The sequence below is a fragment of the Ambystoma mexicanum genome, chromosome 8 (genome assembly GCF_040938575.1).
Source record: "Ambystoma mexicanum isolate Mex_15411 chromosome 8, UKY_AmexF1_1, whole genome shotgun sequence".
NCBI classification, from domain to species: domain Eukaryota; kingdom Metazoa; phylum Chordata; class Amphibia; order Caudata; family Ambystomatidae; genus Ambystoma; species Ambystoma mexicanum.
Genome location: NC_090929.1, coordinates 1,605,255,325 through 1,605,279,433, shown reverse-complemented (window position 1 = coordinate 1,605,279,433; position 24,109 = coordinate 1,605,255,325). Strand labels below are relative to the sequence as shown.

The 24,109-nt window shown below is 43.8% G+C and overlaps 1 protein-coding gene across 2 annotated transcripts in view; it reads left to right on the top strand.

The window, feature by feature from the left end:
- The window catches only part of NRAP (nebulin related anchoring protein), a 515,982-nt gene that overhangs the window by 261,598 nt on the left and 230,275 nt on the right, over positions 1-24,109 (top strand). For both annotated transcript variants that reach the window (XM_069611850.1, XM_069611849.1), the window contains exons 17-20: positions 6,734-6,841; positions 7,818-7,919; positions 12,246-12,443; positions 14,743-14,847. In XM_069611850.1, coding sequence (XP_069467951.1) covers positions 6,734-6,841; positions 7,818-7,919; positions 12,246-12,443; positions 14,743-14,847 — 513 coding nt within the window. The remainder of the gene's footprint in view (positions 1-6,733; positions 6,842-7,817; positions 7,920-12,245; positions 12,444-14,742; positions 14,848-24,109) is intronic.

The following is a 24,109-nucleotide window of genomic DNA, read 5'->3' as shown; positions in this document are numbered from 1 at the left end:
CACTGCATACCCCTTCACCCTTCTTCCTCTATTAAGTCACACAACTCCTTGGTGACTTGTGGTACCCCTAAACCTTACGGTAGGGTGTACTTTATCTGATATATTTCCTGATTGGACTGTTCTGATATTAACAAAAGACTGCCACCAGGCCCTTAACTGTACCACAAATGTCATAGACCCATATGTTATCACTTTCCTGCATAGGCGTATGCTGCTGTTGTTTCTTTTTTTTTTAGCAGGCGTTTCTGTTTATTAGGCAGGCAAACAGGACCTCAGTGTAGAACTGTATTGTCCAACTTTAGCGTTTCTACAGGTGCCTGAGCTTTGGATGACTACTACACCAGCGTTAGGTAGGAAGGTAGTAAGTAAGCTACAGTACCTTAAGTAACACTTCCTCATCAATCTAGATGAACGTCCAACTAAATTCTCCAAATCCATTCTCCAAGCACTATCTGCCATTCCTTACTCCGCCATTTCTGGAGAATCTCGAAGACTTCAGGAAATACTATTCATTCAGCAATGTTTTTTTACTCTGATCTCTTGCAAGGAATTAAGTGACATTCTTACTTCATTGCTTCCTCTCAAAGTATTAGTAGTAACTTCTTTAACAAAGAAAAAATAACTACGGAGGTAATAGCTAAAAGGGGAAAATATTTGCCTCTATGCATCTTATTTGCAAGTGCCTCTGTGCCCATGTTTACCAATCAAAAGACTAGTTGCTAAGATTTAAAGCCATGCAATATAAGGATTTACATTGGTAAGTCTTTCCAAGTGTACAAAAGTTACATGGAGAAGAAATAAGATTGCTACCTTTAACCTTTAAGACCAAAGAGAAAAGTCTAGTTTGTATTTTGCTTGTACTAATAAGGAGCAGTGCTCTGTTTTTGAAATCCCAGGGTGCACTACGATCCAGGAAGTTCAATCAAGTCACACTGCGATTCCTGATTGGGAATTTCCAAGAGAACTTCCGGTTTGGTCCTGTAGAAATAGGGAATGTAAGGAAGAAGCCACAAGCATTCTACTGACAGTTGGCAATCAGATTCCTTGGAATGTGGACAGTAATGACTGGAATCACTCAGATGTTCAGAGCAGTCAAGAACACGTCTTTGTTTCTTACTTACCTGAGACCCAGAGGGAGGGCATCTTCTTTCCCCCAGCCATTCCTTCGCTACTCAGCCTGGAATTCCACTGGAAAGGAGAGAAAAACGAGGCTCTTTCATTTCTGAAGTTGCTCCCTTTCAATTCTTATGATGGCCATGTTGTCTTGATTTTCGATGGCTCCCTCAACACATTAAGACTCATTACGAGGTTGGAGGCAGCCATGGAGCTATTGGCTCCATGGCTGCCTCCAAAACCCTTCCGACTCCTCCCTGGTGAATGGAGCAATTACCGGTCCATTCCGAGGTCGGAGGGACCGGTAATTCCCCGTTCACCAGGGCCATTCCCCATTCCCATTTGAGCCCCCATAGGGCTCAATGGCAATGGGGAAGGCGCTAATAACGGTACCGCAAATTGCGGTACCGTTATTAGCTCTAGAGTCCCTTTGCGGGTCCCGTCCTTAACACCTGCAAAAACCAGGTGTTAAGGAAGGACCCGCAATGGGAACTTGGAGTATGGAGGTAAGGGATTACCGGCACCGGTGCCCTTACCGGTGCCTGTAATTCCTTACCGCCCACCTCGTAATGAGGCCCATTGTGTTTTATGTAAGAAAATATTTCGCTCAGAGAAATAAATCAAAATAAATGCAGAGCGGAGTGGAACAGAAGTGGTCTTCGGTGGTCAGGAGAGTGTTTTTTCAGTTGATGTGCCCAAGGAGGCAGAGATTTGTGCCTATCATACCTGCAAACATACAAAATCACCACTTCAGTGGAGATTGCTGAGCGAAGTGGAGCAGAAGTGGTCTCTAGTGGTCCGTGGTGGGCCGTAAGGGGACCGGGTTCGCATTGCATAAACTGCAGTGTTCTGCAGTATTTCTCATTGTTATGTTACTAATGTAGCTACGAAGATTACGGAAATTGATGCAGCTTTTTTTCTATTATTTTTGTCATTTCGAATAAACCTCGGTACCCTGAGGACAGAGGCCAATAGCACTCGTCTGCACACATGGCTATCGAGAGTGGTGCAGGGCGTAGTCGTCTCGGCTCAGTGCCTGCGGAACAGAGTAGAATAAGTGAAATTCACTGGTTTCGCATAGGATAGCATGTTCTTTATACCAGTTACTGACAGTTTTGATTGTATTACTTCAAAAAACTACGGTGGCAATAAGCCCCGAGCCGGCAGGACGTTACCGCCTAAAGTAATGCCCCCAGGGCCCATAGTTATAAGCCAGAACGTAGCAAGGGCTTTAACGGAGGCCCCGAGAGCATTACTCTTAGGCGGTAATGGCCTGCCGGCAAGGGGCTTATTGCCATTAGTATTCCAGGGTTTTTAGTCCTGGGATACTAATGGCCTTGCTATACTTTTCAAGCTGCATTTGTTTTGACGTTTGAAAAGGCAGCTGCTGCATTATGCGTTAGTTCTAGAAAGACTAGAACGTGCGTACTGCTTTATTACTATGGATCAACAGGGCTCCATTTTGGGCCAAGTTGATCCGTAGTAATGAATGGGAAGGTAGAAATGGCGGCGTACAGCAGTGAGTGAAGAGGATTTTAGACCTGGCGCGAGATGGGTATTTGGACTTCTCAGTATTAATTTCTGTCTCAGAAATCTTTCTGGAGACTACATTTCATCCTCTCAGAAATTAGACAAAGAACGCAATGTACTTCTTAAGATTTCCAACTGGATGACACTGCCGTTATATCCCTGACTCCCATGGATGCAAAGCGTCATTTGAATATTTTCCATGAAAGCTGCAAAGATCTCGGCCTAGAAATTAATATAAAATGAAGATGAAAATTATGGTCTTCTGCTCAACAAAAAGGAGAAACAGCACAGCTTGTGTGAGGAAATCGAGGGGACCCCCATTGAGCAAGTCGATACCTTTACTTACCTCAGCATCGATTTCCAAAGCAACTGCACATGGACTATGCAAGATTTAATACTTGAACAGGGCTGCAATGCAACATTGTGGGTTTTTTGGGGTGTTTTGCTAATTGCGGGGACGGTGCTTTCTCTCCGTCATTGGACGCTTACAACTTACAGACAAAATATGCCACCCTTACGACTCAGAGACAGGGGCAACCAGCAGCAATTAAAGCTGGTAACAACAAAACAAATGTTTTTTAAGAGATGTCTAGGGCTTTCACCTAACACGCCGAAGTATATGCTCTTAACTGACCTTGGGCAGGGGTGTATATTGGAGGACTGGATCCACTTCTGGACCTGTCACTATCCAACAAAATATAGGGAATCTTTTGAGAATCTGCTAACACAGGCTGGGGGGCATCTATCCCCTTGTGTACACATATTAAATCAATACTGCTCTCTGGACCTAAGCCATTTGGGGTCCAACACGGCACTGATTAACCAAGGAACAAAAAAGTTGATCAGAAATACCTATAATGAATTGACTATGGCCAGTAGGCTGGCCTCTAACATCAGATCTTTGCTGGCAAGAGACTTTTGGGCACTCAAACCCGCCTTTGGAAAGGAGAGAGAGGTATCAATTTGATTACCAGTATGTACAATAGAGCGCTATATATGACATCTCATTTTTGAACCCTCCCCGTCGCTAGCACAGCTGCTAAATGGAATAATGGGGTTGCATATCCTTACCCGCTATGCAATTTTCCTAAAGAAACTTTGATACCTTTCCTCTTCTTCTGCCCATGTTATAAAAATTGGAGACGTTACCATATATTACCCATGCTAAGGGAGGGACATGTACGGTTAACAAGAGATGCAATAGCATTGTGTACGTCCACCTCTTCAGTTGGTATTGCTGTTAGAATCCGCTTGTTTGTTGCCAGAGCATGGGCCGAAAGGAAGACTATGGCGAATCTTTAAACTGGGGCTCCTGTCCAGTGCGTAATGTTATAATATTTTAGAATATATGTTGATCCACCGATATCAGATAATTGGATGGATATGATTATGGGTTATTGATCCCATATTACTAATTTTCAATACTCATTATCATTCTTATTGTTGATAATCAATACTTGCTCATTTATAATCCTTAAATCATTTCACTTGACATGAACTTTTTACATATTTCTATGGATTGTGTCTAAGGGTATTTTACCAATAAGTCTTGCTGTAAGACACATATCGAATATATCAACATTGATTGATTGATTGAGTTTCCAATCATTGGTAAAATCCCCCCCCCCCTTATCTGGTGATGTTTTATTTTGAGTAGTTCTATTAACTATTAACTGGGTGATCGATTGCTCTATGATTGTGTTCCTCGGAAGCCCGGAGCATTAAATATGGGCAGCGAGTTTCCCACACGCCCCCTGGGTGACATTGTCAGCAGTCAGCAAGAATAGGATGCGAAAACCTTATCGATGAGTTCCCACTACTTTCAGAATAACCACACACGTAGGTGGTTATGTGTCGAGCCCCAGCCCGCTCCAAAAGTGTTCAAAGAGTTTAGGGTGAAAGCCATGGTCGTGTGCATGTACACATGCCAGCCACACGAAGCTGGCCCCTGCTGTCATCTGTAACGGCCTCCCCTGCACCTTAGGGCCCTGTGCCTGTTGAAGCAGCCACCATTACAGATTAGACAGCAACAAGGACATACTCTAGCGATGAAACAAAAGAGTAGAAAAAAGGCAATGCTCATCTGGAGGCATGTTTCTGTACCGGCTAACTACAAGTTTGTTGTTGAAGTGCCTAAATTACATTCAGCTAAGCACTGGAGGTATGTCAGGCACCTTACTGGAAAAACTCACTGGTATTACCGGCACCAGTATTACCGGGGTCGGCAGTACCAGCAAAATCCCCCATGGAGTCCAATGGGAATCGATGGAATGGGGGATGTACACCCGACACCAGCATTCGAAATCCAGTGGTAATACTGCCGGACCGAGTGCTGTATCAGTATTTCAGTTTGCCAGTATCCTGTCGGATACCGCCAGGATACCGGCAAACTTATAATGAGCCCCAATATACTGCAAGCATCATGTGTGAGGAACAGCAAAAAAGGGGTAGGTCTTCGAGAAGGGAAGCCATATGCATGTTCTATCGAGTGTTCGCTGGCTTTTTCAACGACTCTCATTTTTTTCTTCGTTTATTGATTTGTGTCCTTTTGCCAAAATAGTTCCCGCTTCTGCAGTGTGATAGAACGCTTTTCTTCAATGTTTGGACCTCATCAAGGAAAGGAAGCTATGATACAGCAATGCATTTTATTTATATTATTTTATTTTTGCATTTATAGCAGGACAGAAAGCCCTGAGGCATCTAGGCCCCAGTTATAGTTACAAGACAGTTAAGTTACACAGTTACAGGACAGTTAGAAGTTACACAGTAACAAGATGGTTAGAAGTTACACAGTTATTAGATGGTTACAGTGAGGTACACAACATAGAGGTTTGAGACTGCAGGAATATCTTTGAGCCTTGCCCCACTGACTGGGTCCATATTAAGGCATGGTGGGCGTGCAGGATCACAGCAAAGCATATATGAGGAACAGTAATACCGTGGGTCGCATGCTGGAAAAGCCACACCCAGTGGGGGTGGGGGCTACATCGGCTTTACAGGGTTTTGGAGGCTGAGTTCGGAAAAGTAACTAGTTACGAGAACGGTTGCAAGACCGTCATTCTCGGCACAATGGAGGATAGTCATGGATATGAGTTCCCAGGGGGCGGGTGGCTGGAGTAAAGAGTAGGGTTATCAAGTGCTTGTAGACAGACCAGTACTACGATTGATCGGATAGAAGTAAAGTGCACAGAGACATTGAGTTATGGAATAAATGACCTTGTCATGTCCCGAAAAATGGTGAAACAATTATCCCAGAGTATGATGGTGGTTGTTCATTCCAGGCAGAGGCTTTAGCTAATGACCCATTGTTAACCGTTGTGAATGCCATTAGGTAATTGGTAATAGCAACATCAGTTCCCACAGAGGAACGAAACCGAAGTAGCAGAGGTGTTGCTACTACTAGGTGGGGCTCAGGGGGCTATAGCCCTGGGTCTTTTGGTTTTAGCCCCAGATAGAAGCTCAGTGGTTACAACCAAAAAGGCTATCTAGCCCCCAGTCCTGATAGTCCCAAAATTAGCATAGCCTCATATCTTTTCAAGACCTAGTAACACCCCTGCGAAGTAGCAATCAATATATGACAAATCAAATTAGTGTTATTATTGAAAACATTCGGATACGACAGAAGTAAACTGGGAAAGGAGTACAGAAACCCAAGCAATCAGTCATATTTTAGATAATGGGGAAGAGATGTACGAAGTCCCAGACTTTGTCAGTGGGATAGTTCTTTTTATGTGATAGCTTTAGATAACGAAAGGATATTAACTTTCCAATACTTAGGCAAATTCTGAGTTACACACAGAGGTGCTGCTAGGTCTGGAAAAGATCTGGGGCCACACTAATGATGGGACTCTCGGGACTCGGGACTTGCTAGCCTTTTGGTTGAAGACCCTGAGCTTCTATCTGGGGCTACAACCAAAATACCAGGAGCCCCTAAGCCCCCCCCCCCAGCAACGCCTCTGGCTTACACATTTCAAAATGTTAAATCTAAGGGCATGAATTTCACATGCTCAGTGTGGTGTCATTTGGTTATCTCTTTGTCGATAATTTGGTTATCGGGGATGGTAAACTGCACTTGCAATCCTCTTTGCAGATTAAGTATAAAGAAGGCTGGGAGAAATCCAAGGACCGGGAATTTAAGATGAACGTGGATTCCATGTCCATGCTGGCCGCCAAAGCATCCGGGGACCTTGCCAGTGACGTAAGTTTCAGAACCTTCTGACATTCCATGGATGATCAGGAAAAACACATGCTTGGTGGTTGCCTGGAATGTAACTATTGACTCGATTACTAAAAAGGCTATAAGATTCAATCTTGCACATTAAACTTAGACGCATCCACCAAAGACGGCGTTCATATCGCGTGCCACTCTTTTTTCATGCAAACACAAACTGGAGCTGAAAGCATTGTTTATTGGCGGTCAGTGGTTGCCTCCAGGTGTTTGAATCAAAGGTGTGTTATATAAGTAGTAGTGCTTGGAACACTAATAAGAGGTGCTTTTCAAGCAATTATTTCACATCTATGTTATGGTCTTTTGTTCTCTAGAAAGCAAGGGCAACTATGTGTCTTGACAGAGAGGCCAGGCCAACACTGAACCGCATATATATGTAATCAGTCTGCTAATGTATTCTGGGTGTATCTGTTAAAATAAGCCTGCCTCTTTTCACTGGGCGTGGATCTGAGTGGGGAGGGTTTCACTGAACAAGCCAACCTCAGCTTAAAGAATAAAGCACCAGGAGGCTCCAGGGTGCATTCACTCCCTCAAAGGGTGGCATTTCAAGCCAGGAGGCCCAGCCATGTCTTTAGGCTGCACTGGCTGTGGTCAAGAAGTGATGAGTCCAAGTTCCTGCATAGCAACTTAACCGACTTGATTTTAGGAAATTTCCCAAACCCCTCTCTTAATCTTCTGTGAATTGTAAAGCTTTAGGAAGTGGTTTTCAAGTGTACTTGCAGAAGTGGGACGTGGAGTTGCACAGGGTTGGAGCCATCTATTGGAAGAAAGCGCATTGGGGAGGATGGATAACAGAGGGAGAACACAGAGGTTGCAACATTACTTTTTATGATGTAGACATGTGGCCCATCATTTACACCTGCTAATAGTTTGCTGTGTCTTTCTCCTGTGTCCTTGAACTTGTTAAATTGCCATTTTGTCTAATAAATGTTTTCCCCTCTAAAAGCTTAAATACAGAGAGGCCCATGAAAAGTCAAGAGGCAAAGCCATGGGGACGAGCGATTCGCGACTTCTTCACTCGCTGCAGGTGGCCAAGATGAGTAGCCAGGTAACTGCCATCTTTTCATGTCTGTTTCAAAGCAAGACCACCATATAAGACCCAATCCACAAATAATGATGGTATTGGAGATATTGCCCTGTCCACGTGCACCTACAAAAGGCTGGTCCCTACGCCTGGTAAGAAAAAGCCACTTGAGGTTCTGTGTAAAGTTCAGCAAAGTTATGGAGTAATCTGGCACCTTTTCAACAGACATGACCGTGCTTGAGGTATTATGCAGGCTCCAGGCGCATATTCCAGTACTGGGGTCACTGGAAGCAAGCAACCCCCTTACCCTGAACTTGCCTAATTCAGAGTGGGCTTCCAAAGGCCATGTCAGTGGGGTCTAGATGCCTCCTTTGGTCAATCCCTTTCAAGTCCCTCTGCCCCTTAAATTCTTCATGCAAGGCTCTAGCGTGTATGCATGTTTCTATGTACATTTGTATGGGGGGTCTGATGATATTCACTGCACGCCTCTCAGGGGGCGACGGGGGTGTGTGTGTGGGGAGAGGGAGGAGTGACTCAGGGGGCAATGCCCCACCACCTGCTTCATGATGTGGGCACGTGGCAGTATGAAGAGGATCCTCAGGTCCCCACCGCAACACTGGCGGGTTGTGGTAGGGGACGGTCACATTGTTGGCTGCGCCACTTCTGCCCCCGAATCTAATCCACTATCTAAAATGGGGACCTCCTGGCCCTGTGGGTATAGGCCCGCTGGGTTTGGATAATTGTGCCCAGACACTAATGAAAACCCCAGGAATATCCTCACTGCTAATCCGGTGATCGAACAGAGAGACGCAAAGAGAGCGCTAGACCTCCTACCCCTATCAATGTTCACGCTCCAGAGACTGAACCAAGATGGTGATCCGGCCTTTTAGAGACTTGCTCTGCATTGCACAGAATACCCGCAAAATGGAACCAAACACACCTGGCCTAATGAAACCCTGACTCTTCAGCTAACGGTATTGTGTTGATTCTGCCCCCAAAGGTTTTTTCGAAATAATCTTTTTCTACAAAATTACTTCAAAAAAACTAATCGCATTATTTGGTGGGTGGAACAAGAGGTTATAAGGGGTAGGGAGGAGGTAGGGTTATTAACACAGGGAAGGGATGCGCAGGGGAGACACTGAAACAAACATATAATAATTAAATAATGGGCCTCTTTACGATTGTGGCGGTGAGGCAACAACAGCGTTATGAACGGTACAGCTGCTACTATCCTCCCCATTCCCGTTGAGCCCTATGGGGGCTCAAATGGGAATGGGGACTTACCTGCTCTGGGTCCCGCGCAAGGGGAATTACCGGGCCTGCCGAGGTCGGAATGGCCCAGTAATTCCCCTTTCGTGGGACCCGGAGCCGGACCTGAGTTTGGGGGTAGTCATGCTGGTAAAAACGGCATGGCTACCTCCAACCTCGTAACGAGGCCCAATGGGTGTTTTCGAAAATATTTCGGCCAAACATTTCTTTTCGAAAAAAACGAATGTCTGTAAAACGACATAGATCCCAGTCAATCCTCCAAGGGACCTAATCAGAATAACCAGCTGGACATTCAAAGGAGAGGGCCTGCCTAGTGGGAGGGGGCGGGTGGGTAGAGATTCTGCTCAGAAGAAATAGCGGTGTGAGAGTTTGGAGGAGCAGAGCGGCTTGGAGCTATCAGAGCTGCAGGAGGACGAAGCGAAGCATGGGCGTTTGGATCGAAGATCCTGAACATCTGTATAGTTGAGTTCATTCTATCTCATCAGATGCATCACGTGATATTCTGCTGTTGTCGTTCCAACATTTTGTTAATAGAAGAAAAGAGGCAGTGGTAAAATAACCTTCCTGTTTAGGAAAATATCATAGGAAGACTGCTGGTAAAAACCACTTAGAAATGGAAGCCAGTCAAAGGGGGTTGAGATTTAAAAAGAAGGAAAAAAGATGTAATTGCCAAAGAAAAGCACCTATAGATAATTGCAGAGGCGGATTTCCATAAGGACGAGCTTGCTTCAGAAAATAGTTACATGATAGATATTAAGAAGGTATAACTATATATTTGAATCTTGGGTTGTGTTGCTCCAGTTTGACCTCTACTGTTGTTTTGGTGATAGTGATTGGTAGCAAGTGTTTGAGTTAAAGTGTTATATAGGAGGCGATAGCTTATTTGGAACTGATCCACATGTCTGAACAGGCATGCGCATGATTACACTGCTTAAAAACGTTGCGGGAGAAAACACTGTATAGCAAAACATACAATTGAAAGTTTGTTCATTTAAATATTATGTTGGCAAGAAAAGGAGAGTATGCTTTTTAACAAAACACTAAAAACATTGCACCAGAAGAATTGTACTTTCCATTGATTTCCCAGAAAAAGACAGCATTGTGCCATTATAGATATTTACAGCCCTTCCTCTCCAGAAACTTGGCAGCATAGTCCTTTCTGTCTTTTAAGCAGACACTCCCAGACACGTTTTTCTTTTAAATGGTGAGGTAATCACAATTTGCACCGGAACAGCAAGAAACTCTCAAAAACATCTTAATCTGCCCCAGGCATGTCCAGGAACTTCATTCCACCAACATGCCAGGGGTAGCGGAAGTGACATCACCTCTGATGACATCACAGGCAGTGACCTTACCAGGAGTCGAACCTGCAAATCACATACACATTGCAGCAACGAGCTATCTTACTGGCTATAGCTATCAGAAAACCAGAAAACCACCCACTCCATAAACAAAGAGACAGATGCTGGGTACCAAGAGAGACCACAAGGGCAGGAGCTGCGACCCCTGGTGACCTCTACATGACGTACCTGGACATGACCTCTGCAGATGGCAGGAAGACAGTTTTGTGTTCATATTTTAGACCCTCTGCTTGTTTTGTTTTTCAGTAGACATTTTGGGGGGCAAGAGAGGGCTAGATGCAATATAGCTATAAGATTCTTACTTCACAGGGCATCAGAGTTGAAGAATGTGTTTCCTGCAAGTCAAGTCTTTTATTGTTGCTCTGTCTCCGGATATCGGCAGTCGAACCTTTTTTATTGGAAACGAAGCATTGCGTCAAAGATAAAGTGTTAAATGTCTTCCACGTCTGGCCATACCCATGCACGGGTATGCCCAAATGTGGGTCCCATTCCTGACCAGCCTAGGGACCCAAGCTCCACCTCACTGATGAGGCCCAATGAGGCTGAAACATGTCTGGGGATGTGTGTGATCTCACGCAGACGCAATGCGCCCTAGCAGTTTTGGCTGGACTGCCCCTTTTGGGGTGGGACCAAGCCTGATTTGCATATGGTCTTTCCCCTTTCTGTAATGACAGGATAAAGAAGGATGGTTTAGAGGGTTGCCTAGAGCAATGCCAGAGGTTAAGATTAATTCAAAACATTCCAGCTATTACCTCTTTTGTTTTGCGAAATTCTGTTCCTGACATTATTAGGGTGGTAAGGTTATTACCGTCATGTTTCTTGCAAATTTGACCTTAGAGTGGAGGGTTTCCTCCAGCAAGATACCCGAGGTAAATCCTCCACTTCACATTTACTGCAAGCTGCATTGACGCCCTGTGTGAAATCTGCCAAACCCTCAATGTGGGGAGAAGACCTCCGTGCCACCACTCGTAATCTGGTGAGAAACCCGCTGGACCAGGTGGCATTCAGCAATCAGCAAGCTTGGCAGTATTTCAGCTAAATTACCAGCCGAATGCCGCCAAACCTGAAATGAGGCACATAGATACCACACTTATAGATTGTGTTCCAGTGGTATACCTTAAGGCATCGGCTTTCTGGGTCTCGCACAATTCTTTTTCAGACAGCAGTATCACACACTGATGTTGTACATACCACTAAATTCTCTGAACAGTGGTTTTGCCAACCCTCCCAAAACCCAATGAAACTCATCAGTGCATTTCCCTTCCCACGAAATGCCCTGTCATTTAACTAAAATTCAACATTCTCTAGTCTAGTGTTAATAAATGGTTACTATTCCTCATGGTTGTGTAGACCTCCCGGTGTGCAGTGATAAAATTGCGGCAAAAAAGTCGCCTGTAAAACTAATCGTGGCAAAAAAGCTGTGGTTTGACCAGGTAAAGGTGTACCCATTATACCATTTAATGAGGGCGAGGGTTTGGGGGGTGTCCCCGCTTCCCTTAAATGGTGTAATGGGTGCAGGGGTTGCTGGAGTGTCCCCTGCATCCATCACATGGATTGCGGCGGCAAAACCAGAGCCTTTTTGCTGTGTTTTTTTGTATAAACTGCCATTTTTGCCACGATTTTAAAACATGGAACCAACCTCACAGTGCACAAGTCATTGTCGCTCTCTTTCCCTCACATGGTTTCCTGAGAACACATCTTTCTTTTTTGAACTTTGCAGGTAGAATACAAGAAAGGTTTTGAGGCGAGCAAGACCCGTTTCCACCTGCCCCTGGATATGGTAAACCTAAAGCATGCCAAGAAAGCTCAGGCCCTGGCCAGCGACCTGGACTACAGGAAGAGGCTGCATGAGTACACCGTGCCAGCGGAAGACATGAAGGTCAAGTGGGCCAAGAAAGCGTATGGACTGCAGAGCGAGGTAAGGGCTGGCGAGTCTGGCTCCATCCAAGATGCTGCAATGTTCTCCATCAGTAGCATACTGATGGCTTCTGCGGTAACATGTGGCGGCATATCATGCTAATTTCTCTTTAAGGAATGTTTTGGCCCTTAGGTTGGGGTTCCTACTAGGCCTCCTCTTCCCAGGCTTGTCCTGGACAGGCCTCTTTGCCCTTATTCCATCGTCTGTGGTCTAAAGGGGTCGCAGGGCATGTTGGTCCTTGCCCCTGGTCTCGGGACTGTGCCCCTAAGTGTCCTTCTTTATGCTTCTTCCGTAGATGGCTCACACTAGTGGTTGAGTTCCAGACTTTCCTCTGTCAGGCCTCCTGCCAAGTTGCTCTATGGGATTCATGGCTGTAGACCTCTTGGCTGCATTGGTTGATGTACTGTCGGGCACCTGGTGTAACCGGAATCCGACGAGTTATTCAGAAAAAACCCACGAATGGGAGTTTTAATCGAACTTCGGATATACGAAAATTACGTATAGCCGAACATTTTGATTGAATCTCCTATTCAGAGCCATTACATTGAACAAGGGGAGCGGGGGTTGCGTGCAGTGGTGTCCGACACACCCTTGTTCACTATAATGGCCTCTGGGGTTGCGGGGGTGTCCCTTGCTTCCCCAAACAATGAAGTAAAGCAAAAATACATTTTAAAAAAGGACCCTAGAGTGCCAGTTCCCGATCACAGAAGTGAAGGGAACAGGCGTTGCAGGGATAAAGCGATCGTGTGGCGCATAGCGAAGGGTTAATAAGGGGGTGGGTGGGAGCGGATTATCTGAAATAGCCGGGGGAGGAAAAACCGAAAGCTATTTTTGAAAAAATAACTTTGGTTTTTTCTTCCTTGGTCATTTCAGCTTCGAACAAATCTCGGTAATCCGGTGTAGCCTTGTACTTACCTGGCCTCCTCTGCCTGAACTTACCTTGTATTCATTTTCTTGTACCAGTGGATGGCTGACGCTTGTTTTTATTAAGTTCCTGACTTTGTGCTCTCCTCTGTTAGGCTTACTGTCAAGTTGCTCTATGGGATTCATGTCTGTGCACTTCTTGGGCCCATTTTTTGGTGTACTCTAGGTTCCTGCATGTACACGTGCACGTACTCACACCCCCACTCTGTTCCCTCTGCACATACCCTTCTCTGGCCTACTGTTATGCCATGTATATGGGATCCCTCTCTCTGCAGTTCTCGGCTCCTTCATATTGATGTTATTTGGTGCCCTGCTATGTTGAAGTACTGTGGGTCTGTGAATGACTGCCAGCTGGCAAGGGTATAGAAGTTCTAGCTTTTCTGATTTTTCTTAACCATGAAATGCTGTGGATAATCCATCTCGGAAAGGGTGGTCTGCTACCCAGACTGACCTTCCTAAAGCTCCATGTCGAAGGCATAGTATACAAATGTGCCCCGCTACATAAGGCTCCAGAAAGAGCTGCAGTACCTGCTCTCTAATGGCGCAGAGCAGGTGCAAAGGTCACATGTTCCCTTTTAACAGCTGCTGGTGCACAAGTCTCCTGCAGGCAGAGGCTGCTTTAACTTCAGCACGCCTGATTCAAAATGCCATAATGATTATGATAAACTATTGCCTGGTGGCAGGGTAATCTTAAAATGCATGCAATAGCTATATTTTCTCTCTTTTCTAGCACCAAAAAGTGATTTATGTAATACCAATGTTGCCTCTCTTTTCTAGGATGATGAAGTGATTGCGTTTCACAGGGGCCAACCCTATAAATGAACTATAAATAAATACATTAATAGATTGCTGGTATGAAGATGCCAGTGGCACATTGGACATCTTAGATACTGTGCTTGTCCTTAACCCGTTTAGGCACCCGCCTAGACACCTGTACCCCCACCTCTTGCAAGAGTTATTTTTTCCGCTTCACGCATGAGCCTCCCATGCGCAATTGCCATTGTGTCTCATTTAGAGAGGGGTATGCAGTGCCCATTCTGAAAGATGAATGCTCCTCAGTGTACAAGCTAACTTCAGTGGACAAGGAGACACTTCCATGTACTCACAAGTTCTATATGTTATTTACATTGCATTTGTGCACACTGCTCCAGAGGTTTAGGACTACAACTCCCACTATCCTTTGCCACAGACTGTGCTGGCTATAAATAACCAGAGTTGAAGTCCAAAACATGTGGAGGGCCACACAGTGAGAAACCACGCTTCAATGCACCTAATTGTAAATCGGCGTGCCGTGGCACCCACGAAATATTGAAGCAAATAATCAGATAGAACCGTTGTTATTGATGTTAATCTGAAATGTGTGCTTTCTTTGCAGCTTCAGTACAGATCGGATCTGAGCTGGATGAAAGGAGTTGGCTGGATGACCGAGGGAAGCCTAGATGTACAGCAAGCCAAGAAAGCAGGAGATCTCGTTAGCGAGGTAAGGGTTTGGCCATACTGCATAGCTAATGCGCCTGCCATCAGCAGAAGCACACACATTCACCTTTCACAGCACTACCTTGCCCTTCCTGCACTGCTTAGCAGTGACACAGCATTGAGCTGGGTCCGTTTGGGGCACTTGGAGCAGGACAGAGTTTGTTGGCTGAATACATCTGGGAAATCCAAGGTCCTTCAGTCAAGAGCTCTGCGATGAACACGTTCAGCCTCATTTATGTGAGGCAAATTTCTGTGAAGCTGGTACTTATTTATTTATAATTTTTGTAACGTGCTAAATCGCCCATGGGCCTCGAAGCGCACCACATAGAGGAAGGAGCCTGGACAATTGCTTGTCTGTGTGGCCTGGCCCTGCCCGTAGATTCATATGTATCTCCACTATCAAGGAGCCACTGCATGCATGTGGTGGAAGGCACAGTAACTTGGAATCCCCCCAGGATTCTGTGCCTTTCACCACATGTGGGTCTGAGGTCATGGGAACATGGTGGAGATCACGGGTGGCATCACTGATCCATTCATTTCATGGATCACACCTGGTTTTTTCTTGCAGTGAAGAAATGGGCACAATCTTCTGAAATCCTGCTAGAAATTTGGGATAGGAACGCTAATCCAATGCATACAAGATCAATTGCACTCTGTGTCATATGCATATTGTACTGTCTCAGTAATTAAAATCCTGCTCATAGATCATACAATGATATATTTATTAACAATCGCTGATATTCAAGACCTCAGCAAATGAGACGGTTCTTGACAAATTAGTGAAGACCACGCACTTTACTTTTAGATACATTTATAGTTTCCAATAAAAATTATTCAATACATTTTCAAACCACCCAAAAAAACGAGGCAGCCTTAAGAATCCAGCTTGTCACGACATGTACATGTAGGATCCACCTGAGGTGGCCCACATTTCCTTTGTTCAATCGCCCATGCGTGGCGGAACCGCGATGCAATCCCTTTCCGCGTTTACGAGTACTAATCACTGGATGGCATGAGAAGTTGGAGAGGACCCTGTACGGGAACTCTGGTGCAAGATTCCCACACTAGGATCCCACGCCGCGTGTGAACTCCTTCATGCATTCGCATCAGAGTGATACGGCGGCACTGCAAAGTTTAGAAATAGATTTCCCTTGCTTTACACCCCGCATCTTTGCCATTCAGAATCACGACGTGTAGATCACCACTACGTTGAATCTTGAGAGACATTGCTTCTTCTCGATTCATAATTTATTTTTTGCACCCAACAAGCTTAAAATATTTGGAATACAAAAAAAAGAGGAATGTGTTGTGTGTGGTGATAAGGGTTCAGAGCTAATTCATCTAAGAGTTTCCTGTCCAATATATTGGGCTGTTGGTCTGATATGAGTGAAGTGCTGCAGGCAATGCAGGGGTACGGTCAGAGGTGTGCAAAACCTTTTTTTTTCCCCCGCTGGCATAATTGTGTGAAATTCCCAATCCACAACTATGCAGATTTGCAAAGTTCCCCAATTTTTCCGGACTTCTCCAACAGTCACATTTCTGCCCACACCATATATTTATGCATCATATTTCCCACCAATTCTCAATGTGGCTAAAAATCATTGCACACACATATATTTGTGAAGGTAAAGTGTATGGCAGGCCAAAAAATGCAGTTGTTCACAAATGCATACCTCAATTGCGAAGTTTATACTATTTGCAACCCATGCACACTTTTTGCATCCCTCAAAGCATTTTTTTAAGCTAGTTATAATTCATGCAATTTAGAAATTGCATGTGTTTTAGTATGAAAAAAAATGGAATGATCACACAGTAGACCAAGGAATGTGTCCAGAGTCTTCCAGTTACATGGATGTAGGCAAGCATCATTTCCAGGGAAGTCACGAGAGAAGAACAGGAAATGGGCCACATCCCAACTCCACCTCTCCTAATTTCCCCTCTATCCCTCTTCAGTCTTGTGGTGTTCTAATCCATGTCCACTGGTTTTTGTTGAGTTAATCTTTGACTGCTTCTTCGAAATGTAAAGCACCCAGATATGGGATTGCTACCATAATTTTTTGGTCTTCTGTAAATTGTTTTTGTACAAATCACATATTTCTGATGTCTCCAACTAATACAATGAATTTAGTTTTTTATTTATTTTAATGTATAAAGCTCTAGCACCTAAGTACTGTGCATATGTCACAAAAATAGGCAACCATACAAATGCATAAATGGAACAATCATAATGGTTCAAAGAGGTGAGAAGATACATTTTGGGAAAATGGCAAAAGGAAAGAAGACAGGGTGAAGAAATAAGAGAACCGGGAAAAGAATTCCAGAGTTTAGAGGCAAGAAGAGAGAAAAAGTGGATGAAAATGGATACAAGGGATTGAGAAAAGAGAAGATGAGCGAAGACATCGGGCGGGGTGAGAATAAACAGAGATAAGAGAAGAAAAGTAAGGGGGGCTAAAACATATATACATTTAAATATAATAAAGCGGTAGTGAAACAAATGATGGGCAGGTTAAGAAAGCTAACCAAAAGCAGGGATAGAAAAATAGAGGGATGGGCAGGGCCCATAAAAGGGGAAAAGTGGCAGAATTGAAAATACACATCACAATAAAATGGTTATATGTGATGTTCTCGTTGAGAAAATCATGAGATGCCTTTTTGACGAGCCGCTAATAAAGTTATAATAAATATTTCGTATCACATTCATAGGGTCACGTCTATCCCCCTTCTTAAATACTAGAATTACCACTGATCACTTCCAAGAAGGGGCGTAGGTCCCTGTGACCTACTCATCATTGTTAAAAAGGCTAAACATATGGGTAACTGTCTTCTTATGAATTTGAAAGGCATATTTGTTTCAGATGCAATGAGTGGTATGCACGGTATAAGAACAGTATCTAAGTTCCATTGATTACACAGGCCTTTTTGATGTCTCTTTGTAGATGCCTAAATTGTCACCCTTGTTCCATTGCGGAGCCCCTGTGATGGCATAAGATTGCGTAGTAGCATAATTACAGCACCTACTTTAAGTTTTAGCTTGTGAGGAGGCATTCTCCCCACAGCGATTCACTCTTTAGAGACTGCAATGCTGAGCCGGTAATTAACTGTTCATTGACAATGGAACAGCCCTGCTCTGTGTGAGGAGAAGAGGGGGTGGAGAGAAGTAATTTGAAATTATTTTGAATGTTTGCAATAGTGGAAGGTGAAGGTGACCGCGTAGAACCGCGCTCATTCTGTTTGTTAAAATGATATGTGTTGTTGAAGTGGAAGGGCACACAGAAGTGCAATTTTCCATTTAGACAGCAGATGGCAACCTAACACTGATGAATTGCATCAGCGGAGTACAGAACCATACCTAAGCATTTTGTATATTTAGGTACATCCATTGTATGGTCTCACAGTGCCATCTAGTGGATTTTTTGTAATGCTACTCCTTTTCTTCACATTTGTTTATTTGTTTATTTTCTTTTACTTTTCCTAACATGCATTCTTCCGACATTTGACCTAAAGAGTACATTTTAATGGGGGTGTTATCCCCTCTGGCCCCCCTTCTCTCATTGATCCCTGAAGCCTCCCTTAATCCCTCACATATTTTCTGTTTTAAATTGTACACGTTTATTTTCTTAGCTATTATTGTTCAAACCTGCAATACTATATTATTGCTTACATTTCATTAATTTGTCATCCTGTCATTGTTTTTTACCCTCTTCATTGATGAACTGTGCTATATTCATTTATTGTCTCATTATTTATTCCTGCAAAGTGATCACTCGTTACCAAAAAAAAAGCATATACCAGACGTCCAATAAGAGTGAGGAGTAGTAATCATCTTGTAGAAAGCATTGGGCAAGAATTAGAGTCCTAGAGTCCTTGCTGAAAAAGTACGAAAAGTGCAAATCGTGTGGTTTTTGTAAAGTTGATAAAGGCAGGAATGAGTAGCAGAATAAATGTGAGAGATGAAGGAGAGAGACACCAATTTTAAGAGTACAGGATGAGAGAGAGAGAGAAAGTCAGAAAGGCAAATAAGTAAAAAGAGAAGAGGGACAGCTAGTGAAATAGCCGGAAAGAGGAGGCAGAGATTTTGGCTCAGTGCAAACACAAATACTCAAGAAACCCTCCTCCCAAAAAACACCATAAAAACTATTCCACTTCTTAAATTATAAAGAAAAGATTGTGGAAGAATGTCAGGAACTTTCTGGACCTAAAATAAGTAAACAAATGGACAGGCAACAGCTGGCAAATGCTGTTTGTACATGGGCATCTGATGTCAGTACCTGGCAAATGCCTGTTTAATACCCATGCACAACCCAACACCTTTGGCTTTCCCCAACACATGATTTTAATGGGACTTCAGTACAAGGGAAAGATGTGAGAACACACATATTGCTTATAAATCAAGTGACAGAAGGCACACTTGATTACAGCATTTTATTACGCTCGGTACACATTTACAGCTGCAATTAAGTCATTAACTATCATGTTAGTGTCTAGGAAAAGCACCGGCATGCCTTATAAAGCATACAGTTTGGTGTTACTGCATGAGAGAGCTAGCGCAAATAAATCCCCGGGGTCTGTGTGGGTGTTTTGGTCGGAGAGTAGCAGGTAGTGAGCGGGAAGGGCCACAGGGATTAGCATGAGTATGGGATGTCAAAGGCTGTGTGTACTTCCTCACAAACCATCTGCCAGCTATCCATATTGCAATGTAGTGCATAAAGGGAGCTGTCTGGATTGACTGCTCTTAAAGCAACAGTGCAATCAAGTGTATGATAGGCAATCCATTGCATTTCATGGAGTCTATTTATTTATTTATTTTATTGTATATGGTTTATAAAAACCTTTACAAAATATATTTCATTCTTTTTTTTTTTAAAAAAAGCAAGATTTTAAGCATATCATGAATTAACAAATACATTTTGAAGAAGACAATAAGAAAAGAAAAACAGCAAAAAAAGAAAAAATACAAAAACATAAGAAAATGAAACATTGGCTAACAGGCGTTGTTCATCGCACCCCGTAGGTTTGGCTAAACAACGATATCGGGCATTAGTCTATCTTACAGACCCTTTTTTAAAAAGGATAACACCCTTAACTTTAGAGACATAGGGCCTCATTACTAGGTTACCGGTCTGGTAACAACGGCACCGGTATGCTTGCCGGATCGGCAAACTCCGAGTTGTGCCGCGGGTGCCTTTCATTCCACCAGGTCTGCACTGGCAGAATGAAAGGCACCCGCGAGCTTAGCATGCCGTTATGAACGGTGCCGGTGCTACATGCAACCCCATTCTCATTGAGCCCTATGGGGCTGAAATGGAAATGGGGATCTAACGGCACCAGCACCCGGGAAAGGGCAATTACCGGGTCCAGCAGGGTCGGAATACCCAGGTAATTTACCATTGACGGGTGCCGAACTTTCATGCCGGTATGGAGGTAGCCTTGCCGCTCTTACCGGCAAGTCTCCAACCTCGTAATGAGGCCCATTGAGTCCCCATGCAGAATAGTTGACCAAAACAGATAGCGAGGAATCCATTCTAAATTTACAAAACATCTGAGGTACTGAACACGCATCCTATGCAGAACAGGGCACAGTAACAATACAAAAGGATTCCACCTCTGAACCAATGTTGCAGTACCTACAACAGCCCTTGGTTACATCAAGTGGATTTCCAATCAACATTATTTGATTTGTTTTCATTACATTAAATCGAAATCTCATAATATTGTTCCTTAACCTTCTGCTCGGATACTTTGTCAGGTAGCTCTCCATTGATCCAGGCACTTTTTGTGGCAGAACAACTTAATAAATAATAATAATAATTAGGCATTTATATAGCGCTACAAACCCTCAGGTATCTGAGCGCTGCTTATTATTACCCACGGTGTGTGGTGCTCATTTATCGGAAGGATGAAAGGCTGAGTTTGGCCCTGCCGGGATTCGAACCTGCGTTAACAGGCTCTGCACGGGTGTCAAAGCGAGCGCTCTACTCGCTGTGCCACTTGACCGGCTAGTAGAGCTGGAATCCCAAGGCTTCTTGCCTATTTTCTGCCCAGTCCATGCTAATAATTATTTTCTTCCCCTTTAGTGGGTTTGTCCTAAGAGTATTAAAGGAAACTCCCAATTTCAGAAGAACCCGCTGACAGTCCTCACAGAGATCTTTCATGAAAACCTCCCATGTCATTGGCTCCAATCAAGTTATAAAGATTCCCCTTTGAGCTCATTTCACATTTGCTCAACAAAGACAGTTTTTTCCATAATACAATGCTCGAGATTGACTGAAGACCCAGCTCATATCTTATCATCTGTAAAGGCACACATTTAGGCAGATGATATAAGACCGATCTCCAAATCCTACTCTCTGCTATCTTAAACTCAGGCAGAAACCACCTAGGGAAAAACTCAAGAGCATGACAATGTCGAGGCATCACTTTCAGTCTTTAAAATTCACGACAAGGAATTATGGAAAATGTACTGCATTTTCTATCGATTTGTAGCATTTGTCTGAACAACCCTATGGATTTCGCTTTTAAGTAATTTCTAAAAATAAATGTGTATTATTTGCTATGATCGGATATCCCAAATACTGCATATTATCTTTGATTGCAAGTTCATTATGTTCCCAATGCCATTGAAATTTCAAGGATTCTAGTTGCAGCCCTTTTGACATTTTCATTATAACAGCTTTTGTAGGGTTAATTTTAAGATCGAGGGAGCGCACATACACCCCAAAAGCAGTAATCAGCCTCTGCAATCCTATGGGTGTGGAATCCACCAAAATAAAATCATCGGCATACGCTGCCTAGTTGATTTTCAAGGACCCAATTTTAGGTAAAACAAGAGACCTGTGATCCAGAGCCCCTCCTGCATCAGCCACATAGAGATTATATAATGTTGGACCCATGATACAACCCTGACGTATTCCATTATATGTGGGGAAAGCACTAGACAAGAAACCTTCCAAATTCAATCTTACTTTCATTTGGGAATCCCTGTGCAGATGCATCAAAGTAATCAGTAGCCCCTTCGGAATGGCATAACACTCAAGCTTCCTCCACAAAATATTCCTGTTCACAGGGTCAAACGCCAAGGAAAGATCCATTGAAGCAATAAACATCGAAGTGGTAGACGAGTGCCATGCAAGCCCAGTAGGCCCCCACAGTCTGTTCCCATATTTCTACAGAAACCCATTTAACGATAATCCAAAATCTGATTCTCCAAACACCATGACTCCATGTGGTCAAGCACAATTACTGCGAACATTTTCGAGTCCACAACCATAATTGCGATGGGTCTGCAATTCATGGGTGACAGTCTAAACCCTTTCTTAAATATAGGTATCAGATGAGAGACCCTCCAGGAATCTGGAATCTCTTGCAATTTGGTAATATTGTTAAATTGGATATGGAGGATTGTGGACCAGAGTCGCACATTTTGCATGAGAAGAATATTTGTTAGGGTATTCTTACCCCTCGCTATAGATGGATTGGACTTCATTATTGTTGCAGCAATATTGCTAACTGAGGTGTCAATCTTCCACTCATTCCAAGAAGGGTACCCCATAGCCCCTTCAGATTTTGGATTTGTATAGATGTTTTCAAAGTCCAACACCCATTCTTCTCTGAAATTGGGTTGATAACTAGGTGTTGTTGTTTTGCCTCGATCGTATTGATCAATTACCAAAACCCTCTAGAGTTGTTTCCCTTTAAGGAGGCTAACATTCTCTTACCATCCATTTGATATAATTTCCCATAATGAAAATTTGGCCAGTTCTTATAGGCTTGTTTCATTTTTTTAACCTGTTCCACGTAGGACTCGCCATTACCTAGTCCCCTTTTAACTTTTCTGCATCAGTCTGTGCAGAGTGGTTTTTCTGTCTTTCACCTCTTGATTAAACACATGACATCCTTTGGGACATCTACCCACACTCCTGTTCCCAGTTGGCAAACGTTTTGCCATGTGTTTTTCCACATAGGTGGGAAAAGTGCGAATTGAATACTTAACCAGTTTTCCTTCCACAGGGGTTGAATCAAAATCCAACATCATTGTGGTGTTCAATTTTTCTATATTGTGCAATGTCCACCTCAATCTATTTGCCTATTACATTTACAATCACTTTACTTAAAAACACAGCACCTACTCCCCTTTCAACCTCCCACCACAATTGTAAACAAAGCTGGGCATCACTATGTTGCAGTGGTCTAATTTCGTATCAGGCTATCCGAGAGAAGAGTTTGTGTGTAAGAATATTACTGAGTTAAAACCCCTAGCGGACCACGTAGGTGAGTCATTATGGATCAATCTCAAACCGCAACTATCCGCAAAGTTCAGCCACTGGGAACCATGGACTCATTTGTTTTTGTTCTTAGGCACTTTATCCTGATCCAACATAAGGTAGCCTTGAACATCTGTCTTTTCTATATTGCACTGCACATGAAGATCCCCTGCTAGCAATATTTCGCCACAGTAACAACCGCGGCCAATGATTTGCCTCAGCCACCAGCACTCCCTGGGCACTCCCTTGGTGCGCGCGCCAGACAATAAGAACCGACAGAAAAAGTACTCTATCCTTTCCTTTTTGTTTCTAAGTAATGGTTAACAGATAGATTGAGTCCTTAAAGAATGCGATACCTGGATAGAAATCTTTTTTTTATAAAAAGTGCTCCTGGGATGGAAGTGGACCCGCCTATATGGTGCTCGTACAATGCCCCTACTTTCACTGGCAGCTTTCCCTTGATCTAAATTCTGGGGTTTGGACATTTGCATCCTACAAACTCTGCTGTTTTAGCTTCGCTCCTCGGTTTATTCCACCTACCTCCAGGATAAAATGATTCAAAAACTGACCTGCTTACTTATGTCAAGGTACCTTCCAGGTCCGGGACCTCCTGTCAATGGGTCCAGAGCATCTGGGGATGGACTGTGCGACTCTGTTTCTGTCAGGCCCCCTTAAACAGGATCCCAAGGTCCGTGGATACCTTTTGGATTGGGTGCCCCGGTGGTGCCTGGACTTCTCAAGGCAGAAGAGAAACCCCAGGGTGACTATCATGATGAGAGCGTGACTTTAAAGCCACACTCCTCATCCAGGCGATTTGTTATTTTTGGAAAATCCAGGTTAGGTTTGTTCCAGCCGGTGCCCAGCCAATCCCACCGGTGTCTCACCGACCATATAATGGTACCGGCAGAGAGCGGCCTGAATCTGGGTCTACTCCTGGTGCCGAAAGATCTTTCCAGTTGCTATTATCAGACAAACCAACTAGTCAGGAACAGCATTAGGTTTGTT